Source organism: Pseudorca crassidens, chromosome 3 (genome assembly GCF_039906515.1).
Source record: "Pseudorca crassidens isolate mPseCra1 chromosome 3, mPseCra1.hap1, whole genome shotgun sequence".
Taxonomy (NCBI): domain Eukaryota; kingdom Metazoa; phylum Chordata; class Mammalia; order Artiodactyla; family Delphinidae; genus Pseudorca; species Pseudorca crassidens.
The window spans coordinates 100,686,575-100,708,325 of NC_090298.1; the positions used below are offsets into that span (position 1 = coordinate 100,686,575).

General features: G+C 40.8%; 1 protein-coding gene across 21 annotated transcripts in view; it reads left to right on the forward strand.

Annotated features, from left to right (window-relative positions):
- Positions 1-21,751, forward strand: part of ZNF474 (zinc finger protein 474) — a 174,191-nt gene that overhangs the window by 68,165 nt on the left and 84,275 nt on the right. For 20 of the 21 annotated variants that reach the window (XM_067731548.1, XM_067731545.1, XM_067731550.1 and 17 more), the window contains one exon: positions 9,085-10,317. In XM_067731548.1, coding sequence (XP_067587649.1) covers positions 9,298-10,317 — 1,020 coding nt within the window. In that variant the 5' untranslated portion in view covers positions 9,085-9,297. Of the gene's footprint in view, positions 1-8,685; positions 8,879-9,084; positions 10,318-21,751 lie in introns of those variants that run through there. The other variant, XM_067731554.1, reaches the window with a different exon arrangement.

Consider the following 21,751-nt stretch of genomic DNA (forward strand, 5'->3'; position numbering starts at 1 on the left):
GGATGCCGCATTCTTCACTCCCTTGCAGATGGTACCTTGTCCTTCATGTGTTGGGTTGTCCTTCTAGACTTAAAGTGGAGACAGACAGACAATGGGAACAATGAAACAAAGAGAAAGAGAGCACAGGCAGTGGGAGAAAAAAAGCCTGCTGAAAACACAAGAAACAGTAAAAAACAGCATTCACAGAATTGATTTTAAATTGAATTCTTCCAATCAAATACTCCAATCTTTCCGATCCTAGGTGTGACTTAAAATACACACAGATCTTCCTTTTGTTTGTTAAAGGAAAAGAGAACAAAGCAGTTGATACTCTCACTGACTTCCTTGCTATTTGACACTTATTGGGCATGGGGTGGAAGGAGGCTTTCAGTAAAGTTTAAACTACAAAAAATTTAAAGTACAAACTAAGAACGTTTGCAAATAAAGAGCTGTCACCACATTTTATGTTTGGTCTGGGCTCTGGGGACCTGGAGAATGAACAAGTTTCTCCTAGACACCAAGAGACTCCTTTCAGTGGTTTTCTCCAGCAGGGGATAGCCTTTGTAAGATTTCCTGAGCAATGAGAGGTTGTAGTGGAGGATTCTAACCATCGACAAGTTCAAACCATCTGGCCTGTGAAAGAGTTCCTTGTTCACAAAATTCAGAGATGAATGAATGACAATAGCTTTTTAATGACTTATTTACATAGGAGGATGAGAGATGTGGGGAGAAGAGCAACAGAAAGCCCCTGTTCAGAAACAGCCTTCAGCTGGTGGGTGTACCCAAACGACCGAGACTCCAGGGTCACCACCAGAGAAGACATGCTAAATGTACCAGGAAATAAGAGGCACATTCATTTACACACAGCAGAAACCCAGCCTTGCCTTTTGGGCTCCATCCTGGTTTTGACTTTCTTCCCAGGGACTTTCCTCAGAAACAGCTTTGCGTGGAAAGCGCATTATTAACAAAGGGTGTTGATGTCTGTAACGAATGGTAATGATGGTCAGTTTAAGTGTTAACCAGGCTTTGGGAGGCACCGACCTCCTGGAGGTGGGTAGAGCTAAGGCACAACTTTGAGGCTCTTGTAGGAGAAGTGGGTGATGTGGTTAAAAAAGGTTCCTTCAGAATACAGTGAAGCCCATCTCTCTTATGCCAATCTATCTTGGCCAAGAAGATCCCATCAAAGGCAGCTATATTCTTCATTGTGTTTGTTTTAACCTGGAGGCACTAGTCTAGTAACTGCACTTCTGACACTAATACTCTGTGGCTTGGAAGTCTTTGCCAAAGATATTGCACTGAGTTAGCTCTCTGAGACAGTAAATCAAGAGTGTAAAGACGGTGGGAACTCTGTGCAAGCATATCACATAATGGAAACTGGTAAACAATGAATCTATTTGTAATTCTTTTTAAAATTTAATACTGAAACAAGGGTATCTGTAGTTTTTTCCCCCATTATTTTTTATCATAATGCATCAAATTTAGACACTTAATGGATATTGGATATCTCATTCTTTATGAGAAGGAATTACTGTACTGTGCTGTTCTTATGCTAACATAGTATAAACTAACATAGATGGTACTTGAGAAAATGGTCAGCTTGGCAGAAAGAAAAAGTTCACCAAATTCTATAATCCCTGCAAGGAAGCATAAGTCTCTTAGGAAGTATTTCCAGCCCAAATCTTGGAAATGTAACAATAGTCTATATTATTAATAGCTTATTTATGGTTCTTTTTATTGACTGGTTCTTTCTTAATCTAATAACTTAAGATATCCAACATTCTTCATTTGGGAAATCATTTAATGGTTAATCAAGGGCCCTGACTAAAACAGAAGAGTAGCTCTTATTATATCAATGGATAACTAAATAATAATGGGAATGCTTCCAAAAAGTTCAGATGGTTTCCAAAACACATTTCTTGCCTGTTTGTGTTTTTCTTTTTCCTTTCTTTCTTTCTTCCTTTTTTTTTTTTTTCCTTCTATCATCTCTCCTGTGGCTGATCTAAACACAGGCTGCTCGATTTTTTTTTTTTCTTTCTGAAATTAGGTTCATCATTTCCTATGACCCTTTAATAATGTATGAAAATTCTTTCTCAGGTCACTGGTTCTTTTCTTTTTTGCCTTGGATATTTCTCTCCTTCCTTGAACCAAGTACTTCATCCTGACTCAACTTTCATTAGGAAGTTTCCCTTCTGAGTTTTTACCAATGAGTACGTCATGTTTTTAGTAGTTGTCTCCCAGAGAAAAGACTTCAACTGGGTTCTCAGTCTTCCGAGGGCAAGTGCTCCTTATAGTGATTTTCAAATATTTAACTGAGGAGAAAAATGGAGGAAAAGGGCATTTTAAAGCTAGAATCACAAAAGGTCACAAACTCAATTGAGTTTGAGAATCAAGCATGAATTTTTTTTTTTTTTTTCTTTCGGTACGCGGGCCTCTCACTGTTGTGGCCTCACCCGTTGCGGAGCACAGGCTCCGGACGCTCAGGCTCAGCGGCCATGGCTCACGGGCCCAGCCGCTTCGCGGCATGTGGGATCTTCCCAGACCGGGTTACGAACCCGTGTCCCCTGCATCGGCAGGCGGACTCTCGACCACTGCGCCACCACGGAAGCCCCAAGCATGAATTTTGAATTGAACAAGGGGCTGATGAGAAACTTTGTAAGAGTGCAGACTGGCTGTCCGATCTATAGGTTCAGCCCTTACTCAATATCCCAGCTTATGTTCGATGTTGCCACGTTGGAAGATGGGCTCTAGGCCTGATCTTCCAATTTTTCAAAAGAAACCAAAAATCCCAATTTTGTGTCACATCTCTCAATTTTAAAATAATGGCAACTAATTCAAACATTTTTAACTCTATGCAGGCCAAAAGGGACATATCTCTGAGCCAGGTCTGGCTTATGAAACATTTCTTTAAAGTCTTAAAAAAGAGCTATTGGAATAGAGTTATTTTATTGGAATCGAACTATCCCAGATGTCAGAAAATATGGCATGTAGATTTGTTTGTTATTCAATGGCTGACTCTCCCAGTTTTTTGTCTATCCTTTGAATTTCTATACATTATAGGCCTCTAACGCGACTATCCTGGTGGTTTCCATAACCAGTTCTCCATCACTCCAAATGTCAATATTACAATTACACAGTCATACCTGTGTGGCATTTATGACTCTTGAGTACTCTGTGATTTGGATACTCAATATAGAGTGAAAATTACAGGCTCGGTCTAATAATAGCTTTCATAGGGTGATATTATGAACCTTAACATAAAATCCCCTTGCAGAAGGCTCTACTTAGAAGCATAAAGGTGCATTTCTCCCATTTTTGGTTTTCATAGCTTTCCTAACACCATAGACTATTATGTCTACACCTGACAATTAGATGGAATAAAAGTGAAAGAACTTATATCTTGGTTTAAAATTCTTCACAGTGAAGGAGAGACAAGGAAGGGGAAATTTTGCATTAGCTATTCAAAATCAGCCTGGGAATGTCAGTATGGACACCCAGATTCCCTAGAAGTCATGCCTCAGGCTAAATGGCTTTTCTGAAAGTGTTTCCATTTTTTACCTTTCAAACACTGCTCCTGTCTTTCCCAAGCCCAACCACCTCTAGTTCCCAGTTGCTCTTTTGTCCATGCATATCAGAATTACTGAGGACTGCAAATGCTACTGGCCCAGGAGCTACCCAGAAGGGAGTGAGAGAACCAACCAGGGTGACTGGACCAGCTCCCCTCAACACTTGCTGGTCATCTCTGATCTATGAATGGGATTACCTTACTCTGACTCCCTCTGTGGCTGCGGTGACCATATGGCTGGGTAGTCAGTACAGGAAGAGTATCATATAAAATTAAGAAGAATATGAATATGCCTAAAATGGCAGGTTTCCCCTTATGGTATAATTCAGTCGATCACAATGGAAGAGCAACATTTTCTAGCTCTTGAAGGCTAGTGATGGTGTAAACATTATAAAGATATGTTTTCAGTGGTCTGAATGAGTTGGGGGTTGAATATTAAGCATCATATTATTTTCTAAGTTGCTATGAAATAATTCATTTGAGTTTATTGCAATAGTAAGGTAATATGCAGCTTGAATATCACAGATTTTTATTGCTTATATTCTGAGAGTGGCTGTATCAGTCAAGAGACAGAAACCATACCAGTTATTTAAACAGAGAGAATATAAAGAGTTGTTAACCAGGAATGAAGTTGTTACCTAGGTAACTAGCAAAGTAAAAAGAGAGAACTATTGTATAAGGGAGGTGGCAGCTACCATTCCTAGGGCTGAAGGATCAGAGGGAAAAGGTTTGAATTATTACGACTTAGCAACTTAGAAGAAGCACCCTATGGAGCTGAAAATCCGATTTCCAAAGAGGAAGAGCAGACTGGCTGATGGTGCTTTCTGCTGGGGGAGGGGAAATCAATCTGATTTGCAAATGTTGCAAAAACTGTAAACTGGTTTCAGCTACTGCTACAGGAAAGAACTGCTTTTGCTGAGATAAAGAAGTATTGCTGGGGTGATACTCACAAGAACCAAAAGCAGGCAGGAAACCCTTTAAAAAGACATAAGTCTTCTCTCTCCTCTAACCTCACATTCTTCCCCCATTACCAGTATTGGTAAATCATAATGCAAGGCTGGCTGGCAAAGCAGAAATGGGGTGTGCAGAGTCTCAGTGCCAGCATCACAAAGATGGCTATAGGAAAGAGAGTATGGAATACAGAGACAGTGCATTAATAACTGGCACAACAATGATGCCTGCTAGCTCTTTCAAAATCTCATGGAAAAAAATAGGATTCCATCCTTCTGAAGCAAAATGTCAATTAATTTTTTTCTTAAAAAAAAAAAAATTCCAGGAAAGGAGGTATTGTGAATCAGTTTCTTAAGAACCATTGGCTCAGTATTTAAAGTTTCAAGCTTTTTTATTTCTGATTTTTAGGAAAAACTGTATATTTAATAAGTCAGTTTTGCCTCATAAAACCTCTCAATTTTTTTCCTCATCAAAAAAAGGTCCTGAAATTTGAAATGTCACTATTAGAATTAATTTTGTGCCTAGATAATGACAACTATTAAACTATAACTCAGTGTTAGGTTTTCACATGAGTAAAAGACTCTTAAAAATTGGCTAAGATACAAATAAACATTTATTTCTCTTACGTAAATAAGGCCCAAGGAAGACACTCCAGAGCTTCTGTGATGGCTCTAATATTATCAGGGACTGAAGTTCATCAACATCTCTACTCTGTCATGTCAAGGGTTACACGAATGTAATCTGGCCCAAGATGGCTGCTAGAGCTCCAGCCATCAGTTATCAGTATGAAGGAAGGGCAGAGGAGCAGGTTGTGTCCCCTACTTTTCAATAGGAGTTTTTACAAGTGCCACATAATATTTCCACTAGCTACAAAGAAACCTGTAGAGTTTTGGCTGGGAAATCAAGTGCCCAGCTAGAAAGTGGGGCTCTGTTAACTTGAGAGAATTTGCACAGAGTAACTATTGGTAGGGAACTAGCTGTCTCTGCCAGACTCTGGGAGGGATATTACCTCATCAATCATAATTCTTGGTGTAAAAGAGTCTATCAGCTCTTTTCTGAAAGCAAGATTTCATTGGAGTGTATATGAGGGTACCAGGCAGGGGAGGCTACTGAATGAGGTGAATGGAAGATATTGAAGACAAACCTCCTCTATTTTATAATTTTACTCAGAGCCAGCATAAGTCCCAACTCCACCTTTCTTATTTATTCATTTGTCCATTTAAAGAATTCGGATTCTATACTAACAGAGAAAATGTCATGTATCCATGTTTATTTTGTTTCAAAGAGCTAAATTATTTTTCAAAAGACTTCATCACACTTCTGCTTATGTTCTTTCCCCTCTTTTATAGAGAAACACCTCCTAATGCTAAGATGAGTTTTGGATTTTCATGGTTATTATATTCATCTTTGTGAGTTTGTCTCTCCCTTCCCATGAACACCAAAGGGCATGGAAAAATGGCATCATATTGATAAAACGTGATGCCTTCCAAGACATTCTTTACACAGTCGATTTGCAAATATGGTCAAAATGAATAATTCAGGCCAGTTGGAGTGAACATTTCTCCATGGATGCTTGGGGTGAAACTGGCTGGCTTTGCAAAGTGGTTCTCTTTATAAACTAGCAACATTGCTTTACGATGTATCTGGGTGACAGGCCAAATTCTTAAGTGATTTAAGTATATGTATTTAGTATTTTCCAGCACTCTCACTTTTAGAACTAACTTATAGGATAGAGCAGCTGACTATGCTGTGCCTTGTCACATTGCCTTAGCAGAATCACTGGCAGAAACATCATAAATTTCTCCAGTTCCCCAAAACTTCACTTACTTCTAGCTACCTCATCTTCCATACATTGATACATTTAATCACAATAAGACAATTTTCAGGAGGACACTGGAGGAAGAAAGAGGATGATTAAAAAAGAAAAGATGAAGATTCAATGGGAATTTTATGATGCTTTGTCATTTTTGCTGCAGAGAAAATATTTGTAGTGCACAAGTACCTGCACGCATAAAGATCCATCGCTAATCAAAATAGTGACAGGGCTGCAAACTGAATGCCATCTGACCTCTTTGGGAAGCCTTCACTTTCACCCTGCAGCCAATTCCTCTCACCCACCGCCTGCAGCTAGTAGTGTAGATTTTTATTAAGGATACTGGTGAGATCAGGAAAGGATTATGTATTGCACACCACACAGGGAAAAACTTCATCTAGAAAACCATTCACAGCAAAATAAAGTGATCCCTATTGCTTAAGGAAAAACGCTGTCTTCAGTAACCTCAGTTTCTCACCTGCTTTTTCCATCTTGGAGATTTCTCCTCTTCTGTGCCCTATTCCCCTCCTCCCTTTCACCTCTTCCTTCTTCTAAAAGGGAGCATAAAAGCAGGTGAGAGCTTAGTTACCTTCCCATGGGGCATATGAATCGTACATTAAAACAGGGATAAAAAACTTAAGAGAAGAAGCTCTGCCGGTGGAATTTTAGGCAGAATGAATAATGGAAAGAGTCGAGCATTGGAGCCAAAGAGAGCTGGAATTGATTCCCAGTTCTGTCATTTAGAAACTGACTGTCTTGGGCAAGTTACTTGTCTTTTCTGAGTCACAGTTTCTTCATTTGTAAAAGGAAAATAATAATACCTGCCTCATAATCATTTGAGAATTAAATTATGTAAATAAAAATTAGTACAATATCTGATGCATAGTTGGCACTCAGTAAATATTAGTTCTCTTACTTTATGATTAGGGAAAGATGCAGGAGGCGTTGGAGCAAGTCATGGGGCTTTCTCAGAATTCTCACCTCCAGGGAGCAGTGTGGGGAGGGGGGGAGACTGCAAGCAAGTCTAGGGAAATAAGCTCATTTGATCGCATTGATTTTTCCAATCTGTCTCCTTAAGTACTTTTGCTGTCTGCAACTTCCTGGTATCAAGGAAAATGGGAAACTGAACCAGGAGATCCTTGGTGAACAAGAAATCAGAACCAAAAAAGCAGAGTGGTTTGGAGGATTATTTCAGTCATGTGCTGTTTAAAACCTGATGAAATAATTTTACTGGATTCTTTGTGTTCTCTAGAGCCATTTTCTCTTTGGATGGTGATGACCAAGTGATAAATTTTGTTCCTTCAAGCTTCATCTTCTGTGTTGGTCATTCTGTTTGGGGCCAACACATTCTTTTGTCACATGTGTTAATATCACTGTCCTAGGATCTGTCAAAATGAAGAATAACTTCCTTTTCTGTGCCAGACCTGATTTGATAGCCTTAATTGCAAAGATGTAGACCTTTCTTGGCACCAAAATACAGGAACTGGGTGCATATCTCACAGCTCTTTTTGTCCCTTATCGACCGCAATGCCCAAACAGTGTTTTGATATTACCAGCACGGCTGTCCTTGCTGTGCCTGAAGCCGTGTCTGCTGTGGTCTGCAGGGTCCAGCCTCAGATCAGGTGCTTCTCCCTCTGTGAATAGGAGCCTCTAATCCAGAGTGAGGTCATCCTTCAGGAAATGAAGAAGGTCCTAAGACTTTTGAAAATTACCTTTCTTGAGCTAGATTGTAGACCTGGGATAAAACTGACTTATGCCTTTACCCAAGGTAAAAACTCCTTTGGCTTCTGACCATAATGAGATCTTATCAGCCCTTTCTTCTGGTTTAATAAAATTGTTGGCCATGTTTTTTACAAAAGGTATTTTGAAGATACATAGATAATATCTATATAGAGATATATCTATATAAAACAAGAACATGAACACAATAGCTATAAAAAGAGCATCAAGTGAAGTCTGAGCATCTTCATCCCAGGAAAGATGTACAGATATACTGCCAGGAAGAGTATAGCCCTGGGTTGCATCTTGGCTTGACAGTTACGGCCACAATTTCATAATACTCCCGTCCCATGATGAAGAAGAGTGGATACCTGGTAGGTTACAAGAAGTTTACCTCTCTCTGATGGTTTCCCTGATAATCCTCCTATTCACTATTGAATTACTTCTTCTGCCGGTTCTTAACCCTAGGCCCATGGACACTCAAAAATTCTAGCATATTACTTATAGCTCAAGTAAAAGATAAATCACAACTAAAAATATTTGATAAATTATTTCAATAAAATTAGTTTCACTTGTACTAGTAAGAATTTTATTTTTTGCTTTTAAAATTATTATTCTGGGAAGAGGTCCCTAGGCTTCAAAGAACTGACAAAGGAATCCATGGCACTAAAAAGAATCCCTAAGGTAGTGGAAGGAGGTCTTTTTACATGATCTGCAGTTTCATTAATCATTTTCAGAGGCCTTGGTTCTCTCCTCCATGATCTCACCACCATGCCTCTTGGTTTGTGCCATATATGTCCGTGATGTGCTATTAATGTCCATCTTCCTTTGGGCAGAACACTACTTTCAACACAGTAACAGTGCAATTCATAATGGAATTTTTTTTCGTACTTACCTCAACATTTACTGAACAAATCCTAAGTGCTAGTTACTATGCTAGCCAAAGAGGATACTAGGTCAAAAAAAAAAAAAAAAAACACGTTTCTTTATCAACTTAAAATCTAAGTGTGTGTCTGTGTGTGTGTATGTAATAACTTCTTGATTTATGTTTCCCCTGCAGATCTTGGAGGCATCTGAGGTTTCATGGGGACTTTCCAGCATTCCAGACTGCTGCCTTGCAATGAAGCTCTGAGTCACTGTCTTTGGGTCTAAGGTACTGGCTACAATGTGGAACCCCAGAACAGCCAACCTGACTAACCTTCTCTCTAAGCAGAAGCCCAAAATATGTCTGGCCTGAAATCAGAGCAAGCACTAGAGAAAGACTTCTTTGTTAATGGAAAGAGGAAAGGAGAAAACGGTTTCCAACACGTTGCAACAGTCTTTCCACCATTCTAAAGAGCCTACCTTCCTTATAAACCAAGCTGTTCTATCTAGTGCATCCCTTTCTAGCTTTTTGCCAGAAATTGAGCTTGTCAATCCTGGTGAAAAAATAAAGACGGACCCTCAGAAAAATAGACCTGGAACTGTAATACTCCTAAAACGGTCCAGTAGGAGGATTATGTCGGAAAGTCAGCCCAGGCCCCCTGTGATCCCATCCCGCAGGCCCGGGTTCCAGGTGTGCCATATCTGTGGCCGAGAATTTGGGTCCCAATCGCTTGGCATTCACGAGCCCCAGTGCTTGGAGAAGTGGCGTACTGAAAACAGCAAGTTGCCCAAGCACCTGAGGAGGCCAGAACCTTCCAAACCACTGCCTCTCAGTGGAAGTGGATCCTACAATCTTCAGGCAGCATTCCAGGGTTCCCAGGCTCAGCTTCTGCCCTGTGAATCCTGTGGTCGCAAGTTCTTGCCAGATCGGCTTCTTGTTCATCAGAGAAGCTGCAAGCCGAAGGGTGAGGGGCCCAGGGCACCAAACCCCAACAGTTCTGATAATCTTGCTGCTCTCAAGAAAGCTTCTGGTGGCATCCCAACCCGACCAAGGGCTCTCATCTGCTACGTCTGTGGTAGGGAATTTGGCACTCTGTCCCTTCCTATACATCAGCCCAAATGCCTGGAAAAGTGGAAAATAGAAAATGACCGGCTCCCTAGCGAGTTCTGCCAGCCACTACCGCGGAAGCCTCAGCCCCTTCCAACTGGACAGTCCAACCAAGAGGGACCGAGTCAAGCTCAGCTCGTACCCTGCCCAAATTGTAGCCGGACCTTTGCCCCTGACAGCTTTCTGGTGCACCAGAGAAGTTGTACAGCTCAACCTAGCAGGCCAAAAGTTCAAGATTTGACATGGAGTAAAGGTGGCCTCAAAGAGTCCACTAATTCCAAGCAGCAAAGGAGCATGGCAGTACCCACTGTGACTGATAAGGTAATTCGTGCCACATGATATGCTCTGGGTGGGTCTGGGGGTACATTCTGTCTCCAGGGGAATGAGAGAAAAATGTCCCCAGAATCAGCTCCCTCAACTCTTAGGATGGTTTCTTTCAATGCCTTATTTCTGCCTCAGTGCAGCCTGAGTTGACCCCCTGTCAGACTCCAGGGTTATATCTCTGTTGGCAAAGTAGATTTAAAAACACCCTTGCCTGGTGGATTCATAGTCTCCTTCCATTCTGCTGCCTAAGAGAGAGATGGACTTCTTTCTTCCTTGATCCCTCATACCAATAATCCTTGGGAGAGACTGGTATTTGAAAATGAGTCAGTAATGCTGTGTCTACATTACAGAGAAATAATTCCCATTCCAACAGCCAATATTTATTACTGGTTTATTTTAGTCATCTACCTTAGGAATTCATTTTTGGCCATGCTGGTTATACTGAGTTTATCGTACTAAAATAAAATCTGTGTCAAAAACCCCAAATGACTTTAGCATAATTAAACACTGGAGCACTTGCAGAAATAAACATGCTTTAAAATGCAGCATGTTTTCTTTTAACACTTATATGGTTGTAGTATCTGGGGGATTAACCCCAGTGCAGACCCAAAGCCAACTAGGTGTGTTCATGGATCTAGGAAGTGCTCAGTTTCTGCTGCTGCTCTGTACCCTGTGTTTGGGTCAGACACCAGGCCATGACTTGGGCAGTTGTAAGTAAGCATGACCCCAGGGATCCCCAACCTGTATGGTGAAATGTTGTTGGGCCTTCACCTGAAATTTCGTCATCAACCAGGACTGGGGAAGGATGCAAGATAGAGTGTGGTCCATGTGTTTTGTCCTTCCATGAAGCCAGGGAAGTGGTTGTGCTGCCATGTGTCACACCTTACAGAACGTCAAGTCGTGAGAAATAGGAGGTGGTCAAAGGCTTTTCTCCGTGACTTGCTACTTGAAATGTCCCACCTGCAGGAGTTTTTTAAACGAACTGTTCTCAGGAAACTAAGGTTACCCAAGCTATTGCAAAAATTAAACCAGAGGGATTGGGGGATGGGTAGCCATACTCCATTTTTTACCCAGTTTTTCTTCGTTACTTCTTTTATTGCATTACTTTGGCAAATGTTGGGTACTTTTTCCTAACTTCTATGTCTAAAATGAAATCTTTAAGTGAGATCTTTCACTTACTGGTTTAGAAGGTTCCAAGACAGTGATCTTAAAGCTGAAGAGTCAGACTAATGGGCATATTTTCCGATGAAATTGAAAAAGAACAGCTAGTTTCTTTGCCGAACGAAAACCCAAACTCTTAAGTGTGGCATGGGCTTCAGGCTGGTCTCATAAACATGAACTGTTTTTCTCATCTTCTGGCTGTTGCTTTTCTTCCAAAACGTGTGGGGTCTGGATCCAGTGAGCGAAAGAATCCATGTCTTAGAGCCACAAATCTGAAACTCCGTTAGTGTTCTGACTTTCAGCCCTGTTTCCTGATTGTATGCATTTGCTTTAAGTGTTCTCATTACAGATCTCAAGATAGGAAAGAGTGTGGTCAGAATTCTCATGCTTGTTGCTGTAACACATACTTTGTGCTCCCAAGAGTGGAGCCAGCAGGCTGAGCATAGCGTGTTCTCACTCAGTCACGACTGCTGAGAGAGGCTGGCCTGGGCCCCTGGCTTCACAAGAGGACACTCCTGACTCACTCAGTCATCTGGAGGGGAGAATGTCAGGAGGAGAGGCCAGTGAGGGCTGTCGGTGACTTGCGCTTTGAGATCAGAGTAGAGGGAGTCCTTTGGAACAGGGACATCTAGAGGACACGGCTCTGTCAGAGTGTGACCAACTCTGCTCCCGACCTGAAAAGGTGCGTGTCAGTGAGAAACTGGCACCCACTGCCGTCAGATATGTGCTGGCCCTTTTGGGGACCACACAGGCTTTAGTGGAGGGCATAGAAATGTCATCCAACATAGGGTCCCTTTAGCTGCCAGATTTGGAGCAAGCTTGGGTTCTTTAAAATGGAGAAAACTCTTAGTCTTCTGAGAGGCATAAGATCTCTTGAACCAACAGACTTTATCCCTTCCCTTGAAAAGACATTTGCCACTGCATTGTGCTTTGAGCAGAAAGCCTTTCCTGGGTAGTGTAGTTTTCTCCTTTGGTTGCATTTTGACCCCGTCTATTGCTGTTTTTCTATCTTTGTATCATTTAAGATTTAGATAGTGCAGTGAATCATTCATTTCCATAAAGATCACTGCCTTGTGCATTATTAGATTTCAGAATTTCATCTGCCTGTGGCGGCCAGCTTTTGGCTGACTGTGAGACACATGCACTGTTTTTTTTCAATTCAGATGTTTGCTTCCTCTCTTCTCATGTCAATCAGAACAATTTCCTTTTAGAATCCTTGTTTTGACTTCAGATTAGAATCAGCGATCTTGCCCAATGTTCTCAGGGGGCTCAATCTTGTAGTGAACTCAGGTGAGAAAAATATTTTCAGAATCATGATCACAGAACTTGGAAACAACTCATTGCAGTTGGGCAACAGTGACTGTTTCGCTGGCAGAGTGGATTACCCTCCGCTCGGAATGTTCCTCCTACATAGATTGGCTCAGTTCTCTGATGACACAGATGCTCCTGTTACCCGTCAATCAAATCTAAACAAACAAACGTCTCTAAGACGGTCTTCCTCCAAGTCGTCGATGGGCATTCTGTGCCAGCTCTGCTTTGCCCTCTCACCACTGAATGGGCTTGAATTGTTCCGTTGCTTCTCATCCAAAACGTAGGGCTGAATTCACTCTCTCTGATCTCACAGTGAAGTTGTGAAGGATCCCAAGCAGCACTGTAAGAGGAATAAAACCGTTGATGTGGATTTTTATTTAAAAGGACCTAGAGTCTGTCATACAGAGTGAAGTAAGTCAGAAAGAGAAAAACAAATACCGTATGCTAACACATATATATGGAATCTAAAATAAATAAATAAATAAATAAATGGTTCTGAAGAACCTAGGGGCAGGACAGGAATAAAGACGCAGATGTAGAGAATGGACTTGAGGACACGGGGAGGGGGAAGGGGAAGCTGGGACGAAGTGAGAGAGTGGCATGGACATATATACACTCCCAAATGTAAAACAGATAGCTAGTGGGAAGCAGCCGCATAGCACAGGGAGATCAGCTCAGTGCTTTGTGACCACCTAGAGGGGTGGGATAGGGAAGGTGGGAGGGAGACCCAAGAGGGAGGAGATATGGGGATATATGTGTACATATAACTGATTCACTGTTATACAGCAGAAACTAACACACCATTGTAAAGCAATTATACTCAAATAAAGATGTTTAAAAATAAAAAAATTAAAAAAAATAAAAGGTGTGACTGCCTGGGGTGTTGCTCTCCCATTATATGGTGTCAGAGCAACATCAAACTCCCCTTTTTGCCTCTAAAAGAAGGAAAGCCTGAACAAGCAATATCCAATTTAGCAAGGTTTTAAAAGTAGTGTTAATTCCAGATGAAATTTGATGCATAATATGGAAAACTATAGATTATCATTTTAAATTTTAATATTGCATTTATTTAATGCAGCCCTTTGATGTCTGTTTTAGCAAGCAATGGTCTAAGTAGTGCTAAAAGTATACAAGAATAGAGGTCACTATTGCCTCTTATTTTAATATGAGTGAATACATTTTAATATTTGCATTTAATATTTGGGAAAAATTTCCCTTTTCTATAAGCTGATAGTATTTCATTCTTTGACTTAAGGCCTTTCTGTCTAATTGGAACACAGATTGACAGAGTTAATTAAATATAACTACAACCTAAAATGAAGCATTTGTTTAATTACCTTTTATTAGTTCCATAATGCTTAGGGTTAGTTTCTTAGTATTTTTCTGGTAACATGTGAAACACTGTTTCTAAAAACCCTATACTATATTACAAAATAGGCATTATTTTTCTTTAGGGAATGTCTTTTTTTTTTTTTTTAATAAAAGATTGTCTCTCTGAATGTAGTTTTAAGCTACTTTTGGCATCCTTGATGCTCAGGTTTGAACTAAAATCCCATCAGACACATCTCTAGCATCAGGTGCTGCCATCTGGTGTTTTCTTTTAATGTAATGTCTTCTACACTCAAAAATATTATTGCCTTTCTCTTTGTGTTACCTTCATATTTGAGAACGTGCCCTTATAATACAAACTCAAATTATTTAGGGCTACAGTTTTATATTTGGTTTAATATCATCAGTGCTGTTCTGTAGCTAAATATCTCATTCTCTAAAGGCAAACCCCTCAGTGGGAAGGTCACAATCAGAAAGACTCAGAAGGGTAGGATGGATGTTCTCACAGTCAGATGTTGTATGTGTGTGTGTGTGTGTGTGTGTCAGGTAAAAAGTATTTGGATTTTATTAGGAGGAATGGAATAAAGGGAAGTAAATTTTATTAAATATCTTTATGATCAGTACTTCATATACATGTTCTCATTTTAATCGTCGTAATATTACTATATGTTAGATATTACTTCCCTACTTTCCAGGTGGGGAAACTGAGATTAAGCAAGTAGCCCAAAGTCACACAGTGGGCTCGTTAATGGTGTCAGAGCCAGATCTGTCTAATTCCAAAGAACAATACCTTTTTATGTCACTAAAGAGAGAGGCATATGTGTGGTACAAAAAGGGTATGGCTATGCTACCAGGCTTATAAGTGTTAATTAAGCAGGACAAAGAGGACAGAAGTTTGTTCATTCAATAAATATTTATTGTTAGGCATTGGACTAAGTACTAAATATAGAGTCATAAAAAAGGTAGACACAGTCCTTGATCTCCTGGAGTTTTTAGTCTTATGGAGGAAATGATAGGAAATAATAAAAATAAATATAAACATTCAAATTGTAATGTGACAGTGTCTAATGGTGGGAGGTGGACATTTAGGTTCTTGGTTAGAGACAACCTTGTGACATTTCAGCTGAGACATGAAAGGTACGAAAGCATTAGCCAATCGTCAGGATGTGAGGGGATGGGAACGACAGGAGGAGGAGATATGCTGGCTAAAGGTAGCGCGTATGAAGGCCTTGAGGTAAGAGAGATCTTAAAATGGAACTAAAAAGTCCACATGTGGCCAGAGTGTGATGAAGGGAGGGGACAGGCACACAAGATAAACCTGTGGAAACAGCACGGTTTCCGCCAGCTGCCCAGTGGACATAGGGACCTCAGTTATTTGGCTACTGCAGGAATCCAGGTGAAAGCAGATGAGAGCTTGGCCTAGGGTGTTGGTAGCAGAGATGGAGATGAGGAATAATGAGCAGAACCTGGTAATAGGTGGGATGTGGAGGAGTAAGGAAGGGGGTCAAGGATGACTAAGATTTCTAGCTTGAGCAACTGCACTGCTTGTGTCACTTTCTAAAATGGGAAAAACTTGAGAAATGGGTAGGCTCTTGGGGATAAAGACCAATTGTTTCCTTCTGGACATAGCAAATTCAAAATGCTTGTGAGATATCTAAGTAGGTCAGTCAGGCTGAAAATATAAGTCTGGATCTCCAAAGTGGAATTGGGCTGGGGTATACATTTGTGCATTGTTAAAATATATTTAAAGTCATCAGAATGAGTATAGGGCTAGAAAAATCAACCCAGGGCTGAGCCCTGAAGCATTGCAGTATTTAGGGGTTAGAGGAGAAGGAGCTGGAAAATAAGGGACTGGAAACACTGGAGGAACAACTTGAGAGCACGGTGCCCTGAAAGTTGTGACGGGAGAAAATGTGAAGAATAAGGGTGTGGAAAACAGTACGCAACGCACAGAGGTAGGATGAAGGATGGAGTAGGATGAAGGCCAAAAAATCTATTTGATTTGGCAATGTGGATTTAGTTTTGACACACTTGGAGAGAAGACATTCAGAGTCGTGACGGGGGCTGCAGACTGTATGGATGGTAAAGATAGGATGTGTTTTGAGAAGTTTGGCTTAGAGACTAGAAGAGAAATAATGGGTAGGCTAGAAATAGAGATCTTAGCTTAAGAGAGGTTCCCTTAGAAGATGGGAGCTTGTAGACTACATTTGAATATTCTGGATATTGATCCAGTAGAGAGCAGGAGAGGTGATAAGAGCAAATGTAAAACCTGGAGGAGAAATGGGCACCAGGGTGGGATCCCAGCCTGTGCAAAGGGAGAGGATTAACAAGAGGGGACAGTTCTCCATTTCAGGAGGAGGTTGAATGCAGGTGGAGGTAAGATTGTAGGTTGTTAGTGGGAAGATGAAGGAGCTACAGTCTGTTAGCTTAGATTTGATATTTTCTCAGTGAAAAATACCAGGTAAGCTTATCAGGCCTATCAGATGAGAAAGAGAGACATATAAAGAGAGAGGGGAAAGTGAATCTTAAGGGTCTACTTAGTCCTTTGTCTCTCATGCCTTCAGTTAAACTGAGTTTCTGAAATAAAGACAGGCTCCTAGAACCGTTTGCCTCTAATTCCCAAATACAAGCATGACTTGAAACTCTTTGGAGGTGGTAGATAAAAAGTTCAGTGTGATCCTTCTGCAGATTCTTATCCTTTTAGCCATCTTCAGTGGCCCTAGTTCACCTCTGAACTAGCACTCATCAGTGCTGATGTCATAAAAACCAGGCTCGACCTCACAAACCAGCCCCTGATGATGCTGCCAGCTGGGCCACTAATATCCAGCTCCATGTGCCATTTCTGCATCTTTCCTTGGTGCCAACCATGCCTGAATATCAGGGCAGCATTCTAGGATCCCACGGCTCTCAGGTGTACCAAGCGTAACTTCAAGGTAACAAGAGCATTTCCTTCTGCCGTGTTGGCTCCAGTAACCAACCCAAAGGAATCTGTGTGTATATAGCGTGTGTGAAATATGTGTTGAGGGTGAGAGAGAGTTACACATCTGATGTGAGAGCAACAGCATCACCGATGAAATTGATATATATTACTTCCTAATATAAAAATTTGAATAATACTCATCTGTACAAATTACACTCTAACATATTCATTTTTAAAAATCAGCCTCAAATTATAATTATACGTATGTCCTACATATCCATAATGAGAGAGACCATAATAAATATAGCTACCTCTCTCAGAGCCCAAAGATGAAAGCAAAAATAGGTGGTCCTTGCATTGGTACTCCAATATGTGGATTTCTGCTTCTCTGAAAAGAATACTGATGGTAACCTCTGTGATAAGAGAGGATCACATATTATAAATTCAGGTATTATTCAAGCCTAAAATGAACAGAACTACAACATGCTGTAACCTCAGATAATTTTTCTAGCTTAAATGATTTCATGTGTCTTCCTAAGCCTGCTTCTCCATGTCACCCCCATCTTACTCCTTCCAGCCCCAAACACACAGACATCCACATTTTCTAATGATAGACGCTTAGGAAATCTTTATGTAATGACTGAATGGATACACATAGTTCTTAGAAACCTAAATTCCAAGGTCAACAATTAAAATCTCTCCCAAAATTCTTAGACCTCCACCAAAGGCAGTGCAACACAACCTTGAGAAAGTTCCTCTTGAAATGGAGGTGATTGTCCTATGAACAGACTCTCACTGCTAGATGTGAGGACAAGTTCAGCTTTATGAATAGGTGGAAATTGAGAGAATTTGACTTAGGACTCACCTCTTGCTTTCCCTTTATATTATGTAATTCATCTCCTTCTTACATCCATTGTCTCTTTCACATATTTACCTCTGTGAGGCTGTCTTATAGGAAGAGAGATGTCCCACAAATTGAAGAAGGGTCTAATAAATGGAGGAAATCAATAAATTTCCAATAATCCTGCTCCAACTCTGATGCCATAATGCTGTCATTAAAAGTCCCCAAGCAGCTCTCACATCCAGGCTACCTTTGTTTAAGCAGAAAAGGTAAAAACATAAAGATATCACTGGTCCCAACCTAAAGCTTCAGGAAATCAGAGGCAGAGGGTAAAGAGACAGAGAGGAAAGGGAGAGATTGGGACCAAAAACTCTGATAAGAAAAGAAAACGAAAAGACAACAACCAAAGAACAAAACTATCTCCTAAGGTTAGAATCCTTTCTGTCCTATATCCAAGATGATATCTTTCTTCTTTTCATTGGAAAACTTCTTTCCTGGGCCTTCCCCCAGAGCTGGGGGCCCTTTAGCATACAAGTTGTAGACAAACCAGTCATGGGAAATAACCCATCTTCCAAGTTCCAGTTCAGATAGTGCCTATGGTTTACTCTTTTTCTCTCTAACTATAGCAGCTGGAAAAACTGTGTCTGCCACAATTTTTAGGTTTTTCCTTTCTTGTCCCCATTGCTTCATTTTACCCTGTGACCCGGAGCCATCTTACCATGAAGGTCAGGCCTGGTGCCAAACTGAGGATCACAGGAACCAGACACCAGGGACACATCCATTTTCTTCAAGGAAAGTCATTCTTACAAGAATTTGCCAAGAGGTTGAATCAATATCTCAAACACCTCACTTTCTAACCAATATCCTTCCAAGGGATTAGAAAAGAACGCTTCTATCTCAAATGTGAAAAGAAAAAAGAAAAACCTTCAGCTAAGAAACTGTATTCCTTTCATAAACAGAAACTAATTTGGAATTCGTTCTTTGACTTAGATTTTTCAGCCTTTGTATGTCAGGACAAGGAAGTAAATAGCTAAAATGCCAAACATATATTCAAAATACCAATAGTTTGTTTTAAAAAATCAGGAACATGAAAATACTTTAATGTTAACAGCATTTCCAAATGAATGACCAAGTCTTTCTTATTGTTTAAAAGGAGCAAAACAAAACTCCAAATCACAAATAGCAGACTCTCTAATAGTTGGCCAATAGACAGGCTGGATTGGAAAATTCCTTTACGTGGCATCCAGTGATTTCCAAAAACAATTTAATTTCAAACAACGATCCTTCCAGATGTGACATTTGGGTAGGATTGTTTGAAAACATCAGAAATGTGAAATACCAGTGGTTTTGAGACAATCAAACTCTGCGATTGTTGAGGTTTGAGACTGAACTACACAGTTACTCCTATATATTAGAATGCTATTAGTACTTTGTCTGCATGTGTAGGACATGCCTGGGGGAATGGAAACTTAATTATACACTTTCAGTCTCAGTCAAGTTTGTTGAAATGGTGTTTTAAATGGCCACAGGCAAAACTCTGACTTTGGGAATGGCTTTGGGTGACCTGGATCTCCTTTCCCTTTCAACACCTTCTGCATCTTCCCTGCTCCTACCAACTCCCATCTTTTGATACTGTTGGAAGGGGGTCGGGAAAATCTGATAAAATTCTTCATGGAAAAATCTCTCATACGACTATTTGCATTTTGAAAGAGGATCTGGGGAGAAAGGATTTTAATCCAAAGGAATGAACTTTTGAGGTAGTCGAGAGAGCAGAAGTAGGAATTTTACAGGTTTCTCTCAAATCCCATGCAACGGCTGACTGTGGACACATAAGGTAGAGCATGATACTCTGCCGACGACGGACGACATTACGCCCCATGTTTCTAGAAGCCGCTGAAATCAAACAGACCTGGAATCAGTTGACAGATGCACAACAAAATCACATATCTCTGAACAAATTACTTCCCTCAGCCTCAGTTTGGCAGGCAAGAGCTTAAATGTGAGAATATCCGCAAAAGACCTGGGATCGTGTCTGACAGACTGCCACCTGTCATCTCCTCCGTGCTCCCTTCAGAGTGGCGGTGCAGTGACAGGCAGTCTGAAGATCCACTGTCTGGGTGAAAAGCGACTTCACCATTTACTAACAGCTCTGTACCTCAGTTTCCTGGTTTGTAAAATGGGGGTATTACATTTTATCCAGGGGATTATTATGAGAAGTATTGAGATAAAGCATGTTAAGTGCTTAGTACAGGGCCTGGCACATAGAAAGTGCCTCGTAATTGTTAGGTGCTACTTAATCAGACATTTTCAATATTGGAATCCCCACATGGATTTCTAAAAGAGGTTTTACTCTTTTTTCCGCAAGTGCAGGGAAGAAAAACTTGCCCTCATATTTCCCCATCTAACCTTACTGCATTCTATGACATGCCTTGTGCACTTACCACAGACATTTCAATTATTTGGCCTAATAGAAGAGATCAAGAGTGTGGAAAATCTAAAACAGCAGCTATGGCCCAAATTCTTTATGTTTGATTTTGTCATGCAGAAAGAGGAACACTATTGATGGAATGATACCCATTCAAAAGCTGCACAGTCACATAACAATTCCCTCAGACCCTGGCAGGATTGGCCCTGTTTTTGACAACCTGGGATCCAGCTAGAAGTGAGGGAAGCAAAAAATCCTCTAGCAAGTAAATGACTTAAGGATTATACACAGTTACTGTGTGGAAATACTGTTGGACCCTCCTCCCTTCATGGAGTGTTTTCTTTTGCCTAAGGATAGGTTTCCAGCCTCCTGTCAAGTTCAAAGTGCCTAAGTGCTTATACTCAAAGGGAGTAGGTAATTTTCAGTGTGACAACTGCTAATGTACCACTGCACATTTGTTTTCTAAAATACCTCCCCTACTTTTTAAATTCCAGAGCCAGAGATTCAGTCCTTTGACTCAAAGCACTGACTCCATAGGAAATCCCAGCTAAAATGCAAAGATCCCCTAGCTAGGTAGCAAACCATGTCTAGCTATTGGCATATTAATACAGATTAACCGTAAGTTTAGCTCATTTCTTAAAAATGAGTTGTAAGGCAAATACCTTTTATTGGGGAGATAAGTGGGGAGAGGGAGTGAAAGAACAGCTGCTCTAAGTCACAAGCTCATATGCTTTCAGGGTTTGGGCAGCTGCATGTAGGGCCATAGGGAATGGTGGAGCCTGTGGTATGCTGGAGAGTAAGTCCCACCTAAGGATATTCACACTGGAAACTTTTAAGAACTTTGTGCCAGTCAAATAAAACATGGAAGTCCATTGGCTGAAATGGTGGCGAGTCCATCAGTTTACAATCTGAGATCCAGAGTGTAAAACAGAGGGGACATAGTTCCACGGGGTAGCCTGGGTGAGATGCTGTAAAGAGGACAGCCTGGGTCATGAAGGACCCATGAGGGGACCCACATAGTTGTATAGTAGTTGAGTACAGGGTCTACTGGCACACACGCCGGGGCAAAGGGTAGCTCACCCTAGCTGCCAAACACCATTTGGATCACGTGTGGGAGACTCCAGAACAATGAGGCGATTCTTGTGGGTCAGATATCTGGGAGCCAAAGCTTCTAAGAATTTTACAAGGCCACAAAAAGTCCAGGACCCTAGAGAGGTTTCCCATTGGAGAGTAGTCTTCAGAACTAATCAGTCTGATTGAGTTCAAACATATCAATGGGCAAAGGAGTCAAGAATGCTTACTCCACTCAGCAAGCCCCTTTCTCCCCCGGCCCCTGTTTCTTGACTAATTTCATGGGGAATGGGCTCTGTGCACACCAAATAGGGATCTGTCAACTAGACTTATTGCCTCAGACAGAGAGCTTAGGAAAAAATAAAAAATGTTC